At 42.4% G+C, this 12,826-nt stretch overlaps 1 protein-coding gene across 3 annotated transcripts in view; it reads left to right on the top strand.

Annotated features, from left to right (window-relative positions):
* Window positions 1-10,415: 10,415 nt before the first annotated feature.
* The window catches only part of Cadps (calcium dependent secretion activator), a 429,166-nt gene continuing 426,755 nt past the window's right edge, over window positions 10,416-12,826 (top strand). For all 3 annotated transcript variants that reach the window (XM_048356072.1, XM_048356074.1, XM_048356073.1), the window contains exon 1: window positions 10,416-11,036. In XM_048356072.1, the coding sequence (XP_048212029.1) occupies window positions 10,587-11,036 (450 nt within the window). In that variant the 5' untranslated portion in view covers window positions 10,416-10,586. The remainder of the gene's footprint in view (window positions 11,037-12,826) is intronic.

Here is a 12,826-nt window from a genome sequence, read left to right as displayed (position 1 = left end):
GAAGTGGCGCTGTGGCTCAAGTGGTAGAGTGCTAGCCTTGAGCAAAAGGAAGCCAGGGACGGTGCTCAGGCCCTGAGACCAAGCTCCAGGACTGGCAAAAAAAAAAAAAAAATAATAATAATGATAATAATAATAAAAATAAAAAAATAAATGCAAAATTAATTGAATTCTCAGAGCCCTGTACTCACAAAAATCTAACTTGGATGATGATAAGCAATCTAGCTTTCGAATGGTTAAAACCACATCCACATTCCAATTAGCAGAATCAAAATGCCTTTGAGGTCCTGGATGCACTTTCAGGGTGAACAGACCAGAACTCTTGGCTCACTGGATGATTTCACATAGAATTCTTGTCACTTAGCATCCTTAGGCTTTGAAATTGGCACATACTGAAAGGAATCTCTGGGATAGGAGAAAAACCCTGGTTCTCTGATATGTTCCAACAGGGACAGAAGGATTGCAGCTTCATTTCCTGCCAATTTTTAAATTATGAATATTTTGGTATGATTATAAGTAAGCAAGACACGCATACTAGGGAATCAAATAATCCCAGAACATGAAAACATAGATTATTGTTTTTCTTCCCTCTTCCTCTCAAGTTGATTTGTTTTGCCTTTGAAAAACAAAATAAGGTCAGGTAGTAGAAAGAATTGCATTGAGAAATTTAAAACTACAGAACCACAGCAATGGGGCAAACAAACGTGCTCTCTTTACTAACTCAAGTCATTCAGACGCATAGCTCTACAACTCTCCTCTGTTTTTCTTGGAATCATAAACAAATTATTTGATTAATTGAAGCTCTTTTCTTCATGTTTAAAATATCATCCCTTTGATCCCCTCCCCCAAGACTTCTCCAAATGAAGCAAACTCTTTAGGAGCTGCCTCTACAAGACAGTCCCAGTAGAATGACTTCTCAATTCAGAATGATAATAGAAGTGGGAGCAGATTTCCTGTTAAGTTTCTTGAGTGGAAAAAAAAAAAAAAACACCTAGATTTTATAGCATATTTTTGTAGTAATCTGAAGCAGGGTTTTTGTTATGTTAATGAAACCCCTACTATCAGAAGACTCACTATGTTTTTCTTTTATGTAAAAAGCACCTTAAGAATCCAGACAGATTAGGTTAGAGCAAGACTACCTTTCTCATCAGCACTTTATAAGAAAATCTTCCAACATCAGCATATGTTAGTTGAATTAATGAGAGCAATAAACAAAGAAACCAACGAAATCACTCAATGGAAAACTTCATCTTACTCCAAAATTGTCTCTCTTTTTTTTTGTCACTTGAATGTCATTGCTAAATATAAGATGAGAGTACTTTCTTGTGCACTTCCCTTTATGTTTCAGTCTTGTTAACAGACTTTCTGACTCACCCCTATTCATGATCAAACCCCTGTTTCACAAAAGGTTTAATTGCATCTAGACTTTAATAAATATTCTGCTTGGGATCTGCAAATAAGACTATAGGAAGGTGGGGGAATCTTTTTGTTATGCAAATATAAGCTAGTGGAAGCTCTTTCTTAAAGCTATTTAGTGGAGCTCTCAAGAAAGCCATGTTTGAATGGCCTTTTCATTCTTCTCTCTTTTTTTTCTTCTTCCAAGAATGTCAACCTCATTACCAGTCTAGTTATAACATCTTATTTTGTGGTAATTTGGCAAATAAAATTTTCATGATATGAATTTTGATAAAGTATAGAATGATAATTTTATGTCTTTTTATATTATCTCTGATGAAGTTCTTTCGTGAGAGTTGGAAGGTTAAATTCTTGAAAACAATATGGAACACTTACAGAGGTTTCTCCAATGTGGTCTAACCTCTCTCCAGAAGGTAAGTGCTGAATATATCTCTTCCTTTACTTCTGCTACTCAATGGAACACAAATTCATGCATCATACATAGTATTGAAAATATCATCCATTTCCTGAACATATATTAGACACTGTGATAAACATTTTAGATGCATTAACTTGATTCAGCTTCACAAAATTAATTGTTTTTATTGTTAATTTTCAAGGTTGAAAAGTTAAGGATTAAAGACTATATTTTTTTGTTCTCAAAGTCACATAACTGATGAAAGTAGAATTAGAAACCAAATCTGATTCCAAAGGCACAACTTGTATCCTTTATGTAATGTTGAGTATTTTAGGTTCTTTATTTGTGTTCTTTTTCTGTTTTTTGGAAATAAGTAAAAGAAAGTACCTGTACAAGTTTTACTCAGTGAGCTATGTCCATAGGAATTAAAAACCAATATATAAAGCAGGACAATCACAAGAGTAATTGTAGAAACAACAACAAAAGAAAACCAGATATTTGATCTTAGGAGTGTATCAATAATTTTAAAATATAAGGATGATTATAGAGTGTAAGAAGTTTACACTTGTCCCCTAAGATAGTTTTCCTGAGAAAGTTTTTGGGAAAAATTCAAATTCTTAGCAGGCTAACAATTTTTTTCTAATTTTGAACCTAGATACTCTTATGGGAAATTAATTTTAAAGTCTTTTTTTAAAAACCAGTCCTGGGGCTTGAACTTAGGGCTTGAGTGCTGTCGGTGAGCCTCTTTATGCTCAAGGCTAGTGCTCAAGCCTCAGCACCACTTCCAGCTTTTTCTAAGGAGTCTCATGGACTTTCCTGCCTGGGCTGGCTTTAAACCGCAACCTTCAAATCTCAGATAGTACCTAGGATTACAAGCATGAGCCACCAGTGCCTGGCTAAAGTCATATTTTTCATTATGACTTTGGATACAATATGAACATTCATCACTGTTGTCATTCAACTAGTTAAATTTCAACAAGGAACTGAAAACGAATTTCCCTAAACTATACTGAATTTGCAGTTGATAAAGTTCATCCACGATGATATCAATCCTATACTACTGCCTGTGACATCACCAAAGTTAATGCATAAATATTAATGTATAAATGGGAAAAATAACTACTTTGTTTTAGATGATTATTCAACCTATGTCCCAAAGGTCTTATCACATACAGAGGTTTTTCTTTTCTCACACATTTTCAGAAAGTTACTAAATGGCCAGTGTATGATAAACGTACTGCTTCAGTGCCAGGCAATACAAATGATTACATGATTTGTAAGACTCTCACTTGTTGGGCAGCACAAATTGCAACACAAGGAAAGAGAAGGCTTATGCCTTAGGGGAACTTTATGCACTTTCCACCAGGAGTTGAGCAGATCATTCTCTACCACTTACTGCTTTTCTGGAGATAAGTAATTGACTAAAATGCTAAAATGGATATGGACATGCTCCAGTCCAAGAAAATCTCCTGGTCTTGGTAGACCAGGAAAAACTCTACAGCAGTTGATGAACCTGCTAAGGGACCCCCTTAAAGTCCTGTTCAACTCAACTCTTTCAGCCTAATTGCTTGTTCATGGCCTTAATTTCCATCTCCTTTTACTAATACCTTCTAAAAATGAAAAGAAATATACTCACTATCTTACTATGTAATTGTAACACCTCTGTACATCACCTTGACAATACAGTTGAATTTAAAAAAAATGAAACCAAAGTAAACTAATGTATTAGAACAGGGAAGGAAGGAACAGGTATTAAACTCATACTGAAAGGACACAGGACCCTTTCCTTCAAGACTTGTGTTATATCCATGGTGTTGATTTTCACAGCCTACAACAGGTTGTAAGTCTAAATGGTCTTTCGTAAGGAACAAGGATTTCCCCTTTCCCTTAGTACACAATGTCCCCTTTCCCCTTTCCACAGATATAGTGCCATTATTCTTCATTACTTGGAATAAAAAATAGTTACAAACAGTGTCTCCACTGGTTTTATCAGAATATTTTCTTGTAAGTACACACATTAGCTTATGACCTCTTTTTGTGATAGTCTCGAAAAGAACACCAGAACTCTAGACAAATATCACTAATGAAGAGAAATCTACTCTCCAGTAATAAGGACAGGAGGCCATCCAGATTCTTGGCTGCACAGCAGTCAGAAGCTCAAAAGGCTGAGCCTACCTGGTAGAAAGTGGCAGCTCATGTGATCTCACAGGGAGAAAGGGGGTGGACTTCAGGACACATTATCCCCCAATACAATATCTTAGCATTTGAGGAAACAGCTAAAGCAGAAAGGTCATGCTTGCCTCCCCCCACATTTCTCCAGAGCAAGCCATAAAACTCAGAAGGCAGTCTTGAAATTTCCTGTAAAGTCAGTGGTAAACTTTCCTGAGAGGTGGACAAGCCGGACTCAGAGAAAAGACACAGGGATATAGAGAAGAGTCTGAATCAACAGGCTTTGCTACATGTCCCACATGTTACTACAGTTAGATCAGACTCCTTTATCCAACTATTCTTTATGAGTGTCCACACTTTTGGAATAAAAAAATTACAGTTTTCCAACTGGATGCAGATGGTTCACACCTGCTACTCAGGAGACTGAGATATGAAGATAGCATTCGAAGACAGCCCAAGCAAGAAAGTTTATGAGACTCTGATCTCAATTAGCCACTCAAAAAACCGCAAGTGCAGCTCTAGCTCAAAGTGGTAGATTGCTAGCCTTGGCCACAACAACTCAAGGCCCTGAATTCAAGCCCTACAACACACAGACACACAGACACACAGACACAGACACACAGACACACACACATACTCTCTCTCTCTCTCTCTCTTTCTCTCTCTCTTTCACACACACAAAATACATCTTCCCTCTTTCTTTGCATCTTCATTTTTGGAGGCTCTTGTATAAAATTTATGTTCAATAACTATGTAGTGTTTCTCTTATTAATCTGCCCTTTGTTATAAAGGAGAACTGTGTGATAGTCAAATCCAGCCAGTTTTTTTTCACACTGTTTTACCTTCCCTTCAATAAGAATGAATAGTAATCATATCTGTCATAGCTGGTGAAGTTACCCATTGATGCATGTTTATGAGCAAATAGGTTTATGTTCATTACAAAGCTATGTGACCCATGTCTGTCTGTCTTCTATTGTCTTCTCCCATGTGACTGAACTGAGTGAATTTAAGACCTGTGATCTTGGGGCAGGCCTTTCTATCTCTTCTTACAGATATGCCTAACTGTATCAATTGTCATTTCTGCTTTCAGACATTGCAGATCACCAAAGAGTGATGAAGTATGAAGATAGGAGTTCTGGTTTAGATAGTAGAGATTCTGCTTAGGTAGAACATATGTTTCAGTGTAATGTTTTCAGGATGACTTTGTGATGTTTATATTCAGTGGTTTGTGTATCTCCCTTTAGACCTACAGAGGATGATAGACAAGGAAAGAAGAGTTGTATACTGTACTGTTGAAGCATACTAAACTCCATTATACGGGATCCTTCCGTTCTAATGGCATTCTTACAGACAATGGACTGGGATAGTGGATTCTAATATGAAAGAAAAGTTCACATCATTTGAAGAAGAGGAATGACCTTTTTGTGTTTGTTTTTTCCTTTGTGGTCATAATGAGGTTTTGAATTCAAAAGGCTTACCTTTCCTAGGCAAGTGTTCTACAACTTGAGTCACGCTTTTCTTTAGTTTATTTTTCAGCTAGGGGAAGAAGTTTTCACCCAAACTCAGCCTCAGATGACAAACTTCCTATCTCTTCTTCTAAGTAGCTGGGAATGTAAGTGTGTACCACCATACCAGGCCCCGAGGAATGACACTTTCAGGAGCAAAACTGAGGCCTCAATCTATGCAGTTATCTTCCCATATTTGGTTTGGTATGTAGATAACTAAAGTTAGTTTAGAAAAAAATTTCCCCAATATGTCTCCCCTTATTCATCCCTAACCCACAGGTAGCTATCTAATCTGTGAGGACTCATTTTACATTTGTTGTTTCCCTTTGTCCATTAGGCTTTTTTCAACCTTGCCTTCTTTTCTAATCTACTACCACCTTCCAAAAGCTTAATTGAAATCCGTATGTTTTAGGGCAGTCTAAATTAAGATACAATCTATTTTCAGTTATCTCAAACTAAAACTAGTTAATATAGGAAATACTTCTATTTACTATCTGGAGGTTGCCTCCCAGTCAGTTTGTGAGAACAATTAAATATAACCCAATCAACTCAGAAAGTTCTTTTGAGAAATTAAAGATGTAATGTTACCAGCATTTAACAGCAAAAAATTAATTGGAGAATTAGATTAATTGGAAAAGCAATCTACCTAGTATCATAGGATAAGAAAATAGCCTCAGATATTTTCCCAATTTATTTGCTGGAATGTAACTGGTCCCAGAGTCAGGGTAAAAAATTATCCTTTATCCTGTCCATGTAAACACTAGCCAGCTACATTTCAATCCAAATCACACCTCACTACCACTTCTACTCAAAGAAATTGTGTATCCAAGAAACAAGATTCCTCTTGGGGAATCAGTTTTCAGATTTTACACCAAATATTTATTGTAAAATGTGTTATTCCATTTTTCATTTCCATTTTCCTAAGTAATGAGAAGAACTTACCAGGAGTATTATTTATCATTCACAGGCATGTTTTGTTGCCTGCCTTAGGTAAAGGAAGGTGTGTGTGTGTGTGTGTGTGTTCCTTGATTATACTATCTTTGTAATATAGTCTTATTATCCTTTAAGTCCAGCCTACCTTATTTTATTTCACCGTAGCAAGAATCATCATGTGATATGATTATTATCTCTGGATTATTTATATTTTACTTTGTTTCATTATTTGTATGAAAATTCTACTCATCTCATTTATTACAAGTCCCTCTTTCATCACTTGGTGGGAGTACTTAAAGCTAAAACACTATTTTTTTTCTCGCCTCATCATCTAATATAAATATTTTTTCATTTGAACGTGACCACTCCCCTGTTTAACAGATGAATCCGGGGCAGTAAAGAATCTGCTCAGGATAACTATAATATGCAAGGGGCAGAACAGAACTTGCCTGAGTCAAGAGCCCAAGCATTTAACATGACCTGAGGCATACCATCATTATTTCAAACCTACCCATTTTTAGATTTTGTCTGCTATTGTTATAATTTAAAACTTTGTAGAAAATCTTTAGGAAATGATGACATGAAGTGATTGTTTCTAGATAATATGAAATAAAAAAGAAAACTTTACTTGCCTGATCTGTCTTCTACTAACAACCTACAAAAATATAAACATGGCCATTTAGTCCAGTCTTTGCTTGAAATATTTTTGATGAGTGAGATGAAGAAGTGAATGCTTTTCACTAACATATCAATTGCCAATGAACCAGAGATTCTCTTAAACTTGGGTCTTTTATACAATTATGGCTAACTCTTCACAGAGCCTGGAGATCACACTTGTCTTTTGTGTTTGGGATTCAGTATCACAACCTAGTCCCTAAAAGTAGAAGTCTATGATGGGTAACTAACATCTATTTCATCACATTAAGAGCATCTGGGCTCTTATAAAGTCAAATTGGATGTAGAGGCAAATGTGTAGAACCTAATATAGCTTGGCTGAGGAGAAAATTCATTAGTGTACCGAACTCCGTGGTAAAATTGTAAGTAAAAAAATAAGATGTTACCAATTCGTAAACTAAAGTTAAGAGACTTTTGTTGTGCTGTGGGGTTAATTTCTTCCTTGTTCATCAGAATGTGCACTAGTCCCCTTGCCTAAAGAGTTCTGGTTGGCAGATCTTATCTTTAGCAGTAACCAAGAGCTAGAATATCTTCAAAGACACTGAACTTTCTTCAAGGACATTGAACTGACTTTTGGTTAAAATTAGATGCCTATGAAATTGTTTGTATATTCACAGAGCAGTGCACGCCACTTAGAGAAGTAAATTATAGAAATATTTTAGTTAAAATTTGTTTAAGCCTCTTTGAATATCCTTGAGAAAAATTGAGAAGTTTATTATTTTTGTCAATACCATGTATTTATAATGTCCACCTATGAACTGGGCAAAGGGGAGCACTCCTGTAATCCCAATGAGTTAGGAGACAAAAGCAGGAAGATGAAGGTTTGAGGCAAAAAGGTTGACTGTCTCAACACAAGATGAAAACAAATTGTTTGGGGGTTAACTCACGTGGTAGAGTGCTTGCCTAGAAAGCATGATATTTTGGGTTAAAAAACAACAACCCAGTACCACAAACAAGCAAACAAAAATATCCAGATGGAAGGTTTATATTATTAACAAATGGTGGATACTGAGTTTCTCTATTCATGGTTCTGACTGCAAATAAAATACCTAATAAAAGGTTTGTAAAGATATAAAAACCAAATACAACTTTATTATTATAACACTTTAGACAGCCCAAATGTTTCTGTAAACAGAATTCTCAGCTCGAAAACCACCTTTTGCACTCATAATCACCGCTTGTTCATATGGTCCCTTTCTTTAAAACTCACTTTTCCCCCCTTGGAAATATGATTCCCTTTCATTGCAAGTTGCTTTATTTCTGCAAGTTTACAAACCAGGATTTGTTGATATGTAGAGTTGAAATAAATGATATTAATTTTTGTCATATTTTCTCTTCTTCCTTTATCCCTTTCTCTCCTTCCTTCCTCCTCTCTTTTTTTTGTCCAAGATTAGGACTTGAACTTGGTACCTGATGTTTTTGCTCATTGGCTAGTGCTCTATTAATTGAACCACAGCTCTAACCCATTGTCACAGGTTTTATGTTGTATTTCCCCAAAGAGAATACATACTTTCCAAGAGAATGTCTTCTAAAAATTACACTTGCTGAAACCACCTGGAATAGTGCCCATTAAAAAGTGTAGAATAAAAGCTACTTACTAGTTAAGGCCTACTATATTTTCTATTTTAGAAAAATAAGCAAAACATTATTTAAATATCATTTACTTTTTTCCCAAGAATTAAAAAGTACTGCTAATTTATAGCCATTTCTACATTGCTTGATATTTTGTTATTGAATGGACACTGAATGTCTAATGACCATAAAATGTTTGTCCCTACATTCATTAAAAAAACAAAACAAATAATTTTGAGGGAAAATGTGAAGTTAGATGTTGGTCTCATTTATTTTGCAGGTCCCAAACCCATTAACCGAGAAAGCTTCGACTGTCAGAAGATGATTTAAAAATCCTGGTGAATTGGAAAACACATAAAGACAGTTGTAAGGTGAACTTTAAACTCACGTTACATGCTTACCATCACTGGCAATCATATAGACAGGTAATAAGGGAATTAGAAAGCACATGAATATAGGAGATTGAGGGGGGAGGGGCGGGGAGAAGACTCCAAATAGCCTAAAGTCCAAAAGGTTGAGGGCGGGCCTTTATTTTTCAGGAATCAGTCGGTCCCTGATTAGATTCAGCACGCTGGCCAGCTCCTCCGTCCCTGATTTATTGGCCTATGTGAAAAAGAGGCTAGGTAGCCTCTGTGGCTTTGTAGTAATTTATCATCCAAGATACATGTAGGGGCAGTGCACCTACCAGTCAATCACTAAATATTGGTGCTGCTGAATTCTTGGGGTGTCTTTGTCTGAGTTGGGAAGTCTGGAGGTGGGGGAAGAGGAGGTTCTCACCCCTCCTATCCAATTCTTCATCATGCCACCATTGATAAAGGCCTGAGCAACCAGAAACCCTGGCATTTCTCTGGTAGTCTCACATTCCCGCCCCCCGCCCCCAGCAGAAAGTAATCTCAGATCATCAGAGTAAATTGAAGCATGTTCATCATCAAACTAAAGGGGGAGGGACTTCTGCTTAAACAGTTTAAGCTGCATGCAGGTCCATACACCCAAACACTCCAAACCAGATTCTCTTGCCTTTCACTGAGACTGGGCACACGTGGAGGGAATTGTACCACGCACATCTTCCACTCCCTTCCAGCTGTGAAAGTGAGAAGACCCTTTCGTGGTTAAGGATCTCGCTGACTTGGGCTTAGGCCTCTTGATCACAGCATCTCCAGACACACTGCTCTCCGCTTAGCTAGAAGTTATCATTGCTTTCTCAATTTTCCCTCCCCCTCAAGAACTTTTTTTTTTCTTTTGTCCATGGGAGGGGAAGGGAGATGAAGGCACTGATTGTGGGCAATCAAGGAGAAAAAGGACCAAGGGGCAGGGGGCAGGGAAGGGAAGAAGGCCTTAGGGTTCTTGAGTACTGGAGGTGCTGAGGCTTTGAGGGCGCTCGGCTCACCCCCTTCTCCCCCCCCCCCCCCCCCCGCAGCCCGAGTCCTGTTGCAGCCGCCCTTTCCGCCGCGGACACGGGAGAGTTAAGCCAATAAACACGTAATCGCCGCTCCCTCCCCAATCGGCAAGATGCCTCTCCGGCTCTTGGCTGCACCGACAGCTTGCAACACTCGGCATCTTTTCTGGAGGCGCCTCCTTCGGCGGCTGCAGATGGCATCCGGCTGCGGGCTCGGGGTTCGCGATTGATTCTCGCCCTTGCCCACCTCGGAGCCCCACGCGCGCCTCTTCCTTCTCCTCCCCGCGCGCGCCCCTGTGTCTGCGCCCAGCTGGCGCTCGCCGGGCGGAAGCCAGCAGTCTCGCGGCGGCCGAGGCTAAGCAGCGGCGCCTTGGTTCTCTGACCTCGGAAGAAGCGTCCGCCCGGGAAGAGCGGATCCCCGGCTGCCTCCAGCGCACCCCACCCCTCCCACGACCACCTTTTTGCACCCCAAGCCGGGGGTAGTTCTAGGGACCACCACCCCCCCTCTCCCTGCCCAGGCGCCACCATGCTGGACCCTTCGTCCAGCGAAGAGGAATCCGATGAGATCGTGGAGGAGGAGAGCGGCAAGGAGGTGCTCGGCTCGGCCGCGTCCGGAGCGCGCCTCTCCCCCAGCCGCACGAGCGAAGGCTCGGCGGGCAGCGCCGGGCTAGGGGGCGGCGGCGGCGGCGGCTCCGGGGCCGGGGTGGGCGCCGGCGGCGGCGGGGGCAGCGGCGGGAGCGGCGGCGGCGGCGGCGGGGCCGGGGGGCTGCAGCCCAGCAGCCGCGCTGGCGGCGGCCGGCCCTCCAGCCCCAGCCCGTCGGTGGTGAGCGAGAAGGAGAAGGAAGAGTTGGAGCGGTTGCAGAAGGAGGAAGAGGAGAGGAAGAAGAGGCTGCAGCTGTACGTGTTCGTGATGCGCTGTATCGCCTACCCCTTCAACGCCAAGCAGCCCACCGACATGGCTCGCCGGCAGCAGAAGGTACGGGGCGCCCGGGGGAGGCCCGGGGTGCTGCGCCCGGGCGTCGCTAGGCGGGCGGGGCGAACAATGGGAGCGGGGAGTGGTGGGAACCGCGCCCTGGAAAAGGGGTTGCGAGCCCTCCCCCCCTCCCCCCCAAGCCCAACGCCCGAGGCCCACGCCGGCCCGGAGCTGCTTGGGACCCTCTAGTGGCCTGGCCTGGCCACGCCGTGCGCCCGGGGCCCGCTGACCCCGGAGCTCGGCCGGCAGGTCCTGCTGTGTGAGCCGCGAGGCTCGGGGAGCGCCGAGCAGCCCGCGTTGCCCGGAGAGGCCTGGCTGGCTTTGCGGGGCTCCCCGCGCTCTCCCGCGGCGGGCGGCTGCGCTCAGCTCCGGGCCCGCCCTCCTGGGCGTGCGCTGGGCGGGCGCGCCCGGCAGGTACCGGCGCCCGGGTGGCGGGAGGGCGGGCGGCGCCTCCGAGCGGTTGGTGCGGACCGAGGGCAGCCGGGAAAAAGCGAGCCCTGAAGGCGAAGCTGCGGGTGACTTTCCGAAGGGCGCCCCCACTCCTAACCTGGTCTGCGGATCACCCACTGGGGTCGCCTGAGGGTCCTCCCTGCCTACGGCTCTCTCTCGAATCCACCGTCACCTTTGAAACCGACCCCAGCGCTGGAGCGGACCCCCCCTTAATCTCGTCCTTGTGTGCCCTGGTCAGCACCTCTACCCCTACTCCCCCTGTGACCCTCTCCTCTCCCCAAGGTGACTTCGCCGCCACCTTCTGGCTTGCCCAGGCCCTCCCAGCCCGGCTGTGAACCGGCTGAATAAAGTGAAGCTGCAAAAAGCTTCGCAATGACAGGCAGGCATCAAAGACTCTCTGCGTCTGAGACTGGGACCAGGCTAAAGTGACCCCAGCTGCTTTAGATTCGGGGGGGCAATTTTCTCCACTCCCAGAAAGGTAATGGGGGTGGGGGGGTAAGGGCAGTGGAGGGCAAGGAGCAGAATAGCAGCCAGGTGCCCAGTTGGAGTGACTTAGGAAAGTCAACATTCTCTTTTGTCCCTTGGAGATGACTCTGCACCCTTTTAGCCTTCAGGAAAAAACCAGTGGAGGCCCTAGTCCTATCAAAGTTGCTTCTTTAAATAGTAGCTTTTTCGGTTGCTGCCATTTAAGTCTGAATTATATGTGTGTGTAGTGAAGCGTTAGATTTTCCCTGTATTTACATTACATCCTTATCTTGAGGTAGCACAGATTTCTCTGTTTGTTTTCCTTGTATATGTACACACATCACCCAGTGCCACTGAATACTTGCAGCTGTCACACGCCTGGATGTCAGTTTTACTAAAACAATTCCTTCCCTAGGTGAGAGAGGGCAGGTGGGTGTATACACCATCCCTCCCCCCACTTCTCTGTCCCCCCAACCCTGCAGTGGCCCTTAGCATGTCAACTGTATATACTTTGGACTACACAGTAGAACAGAAATCTTCTCATTAGGAAAAGTTTTTTTTTTTTTTTTTTAGGTATTTTTTTTTAAGGTGGGGTGTTAGTTCCACAGGACCTGATATTTCAGCTTGGAATTCTTATTCATAGCATTTTGGGAATTCCATCTCAACAATCTTTTCCAATAAGGACTGCACCAACCAAAGATATCCTGTCCTTTGACAAAGAAAACTGTTCCGCCAGGAGGAGGAAAAAACCATAATGATAAAACATTACCTCTAACAGTCACAGGCTCTCTAATTCTGACCTTTAAGTAAATGCTTAGGTCAAGTACTAGAGTGGGACCAGGAAGGTTCACAGCTGCAGTACTAAGAAACTCTAGCCA

The sequence above is a fragment of the Perognathus longimembris genome, chromosome 10 (genome assembly GCF_023159225.1).
Source record: "Perognathus longimembris pacificus isolate PPM17 chromosome 10, ASM2315922v1, whole genome shotgun sequence".
NCBI classification, from domain to species: domain Eukaryota; kingdom Metazoa; phylum Chordata; class Mammalia; order Rodentia; family Heteromyidae; genus Perognathus; species Perognathus longimembris.
The sequence above is the reverse complement of the archived record's forward strand: the minus strand, read 5'-3'. Positions and strand labels throughout refer to the sequence as shown.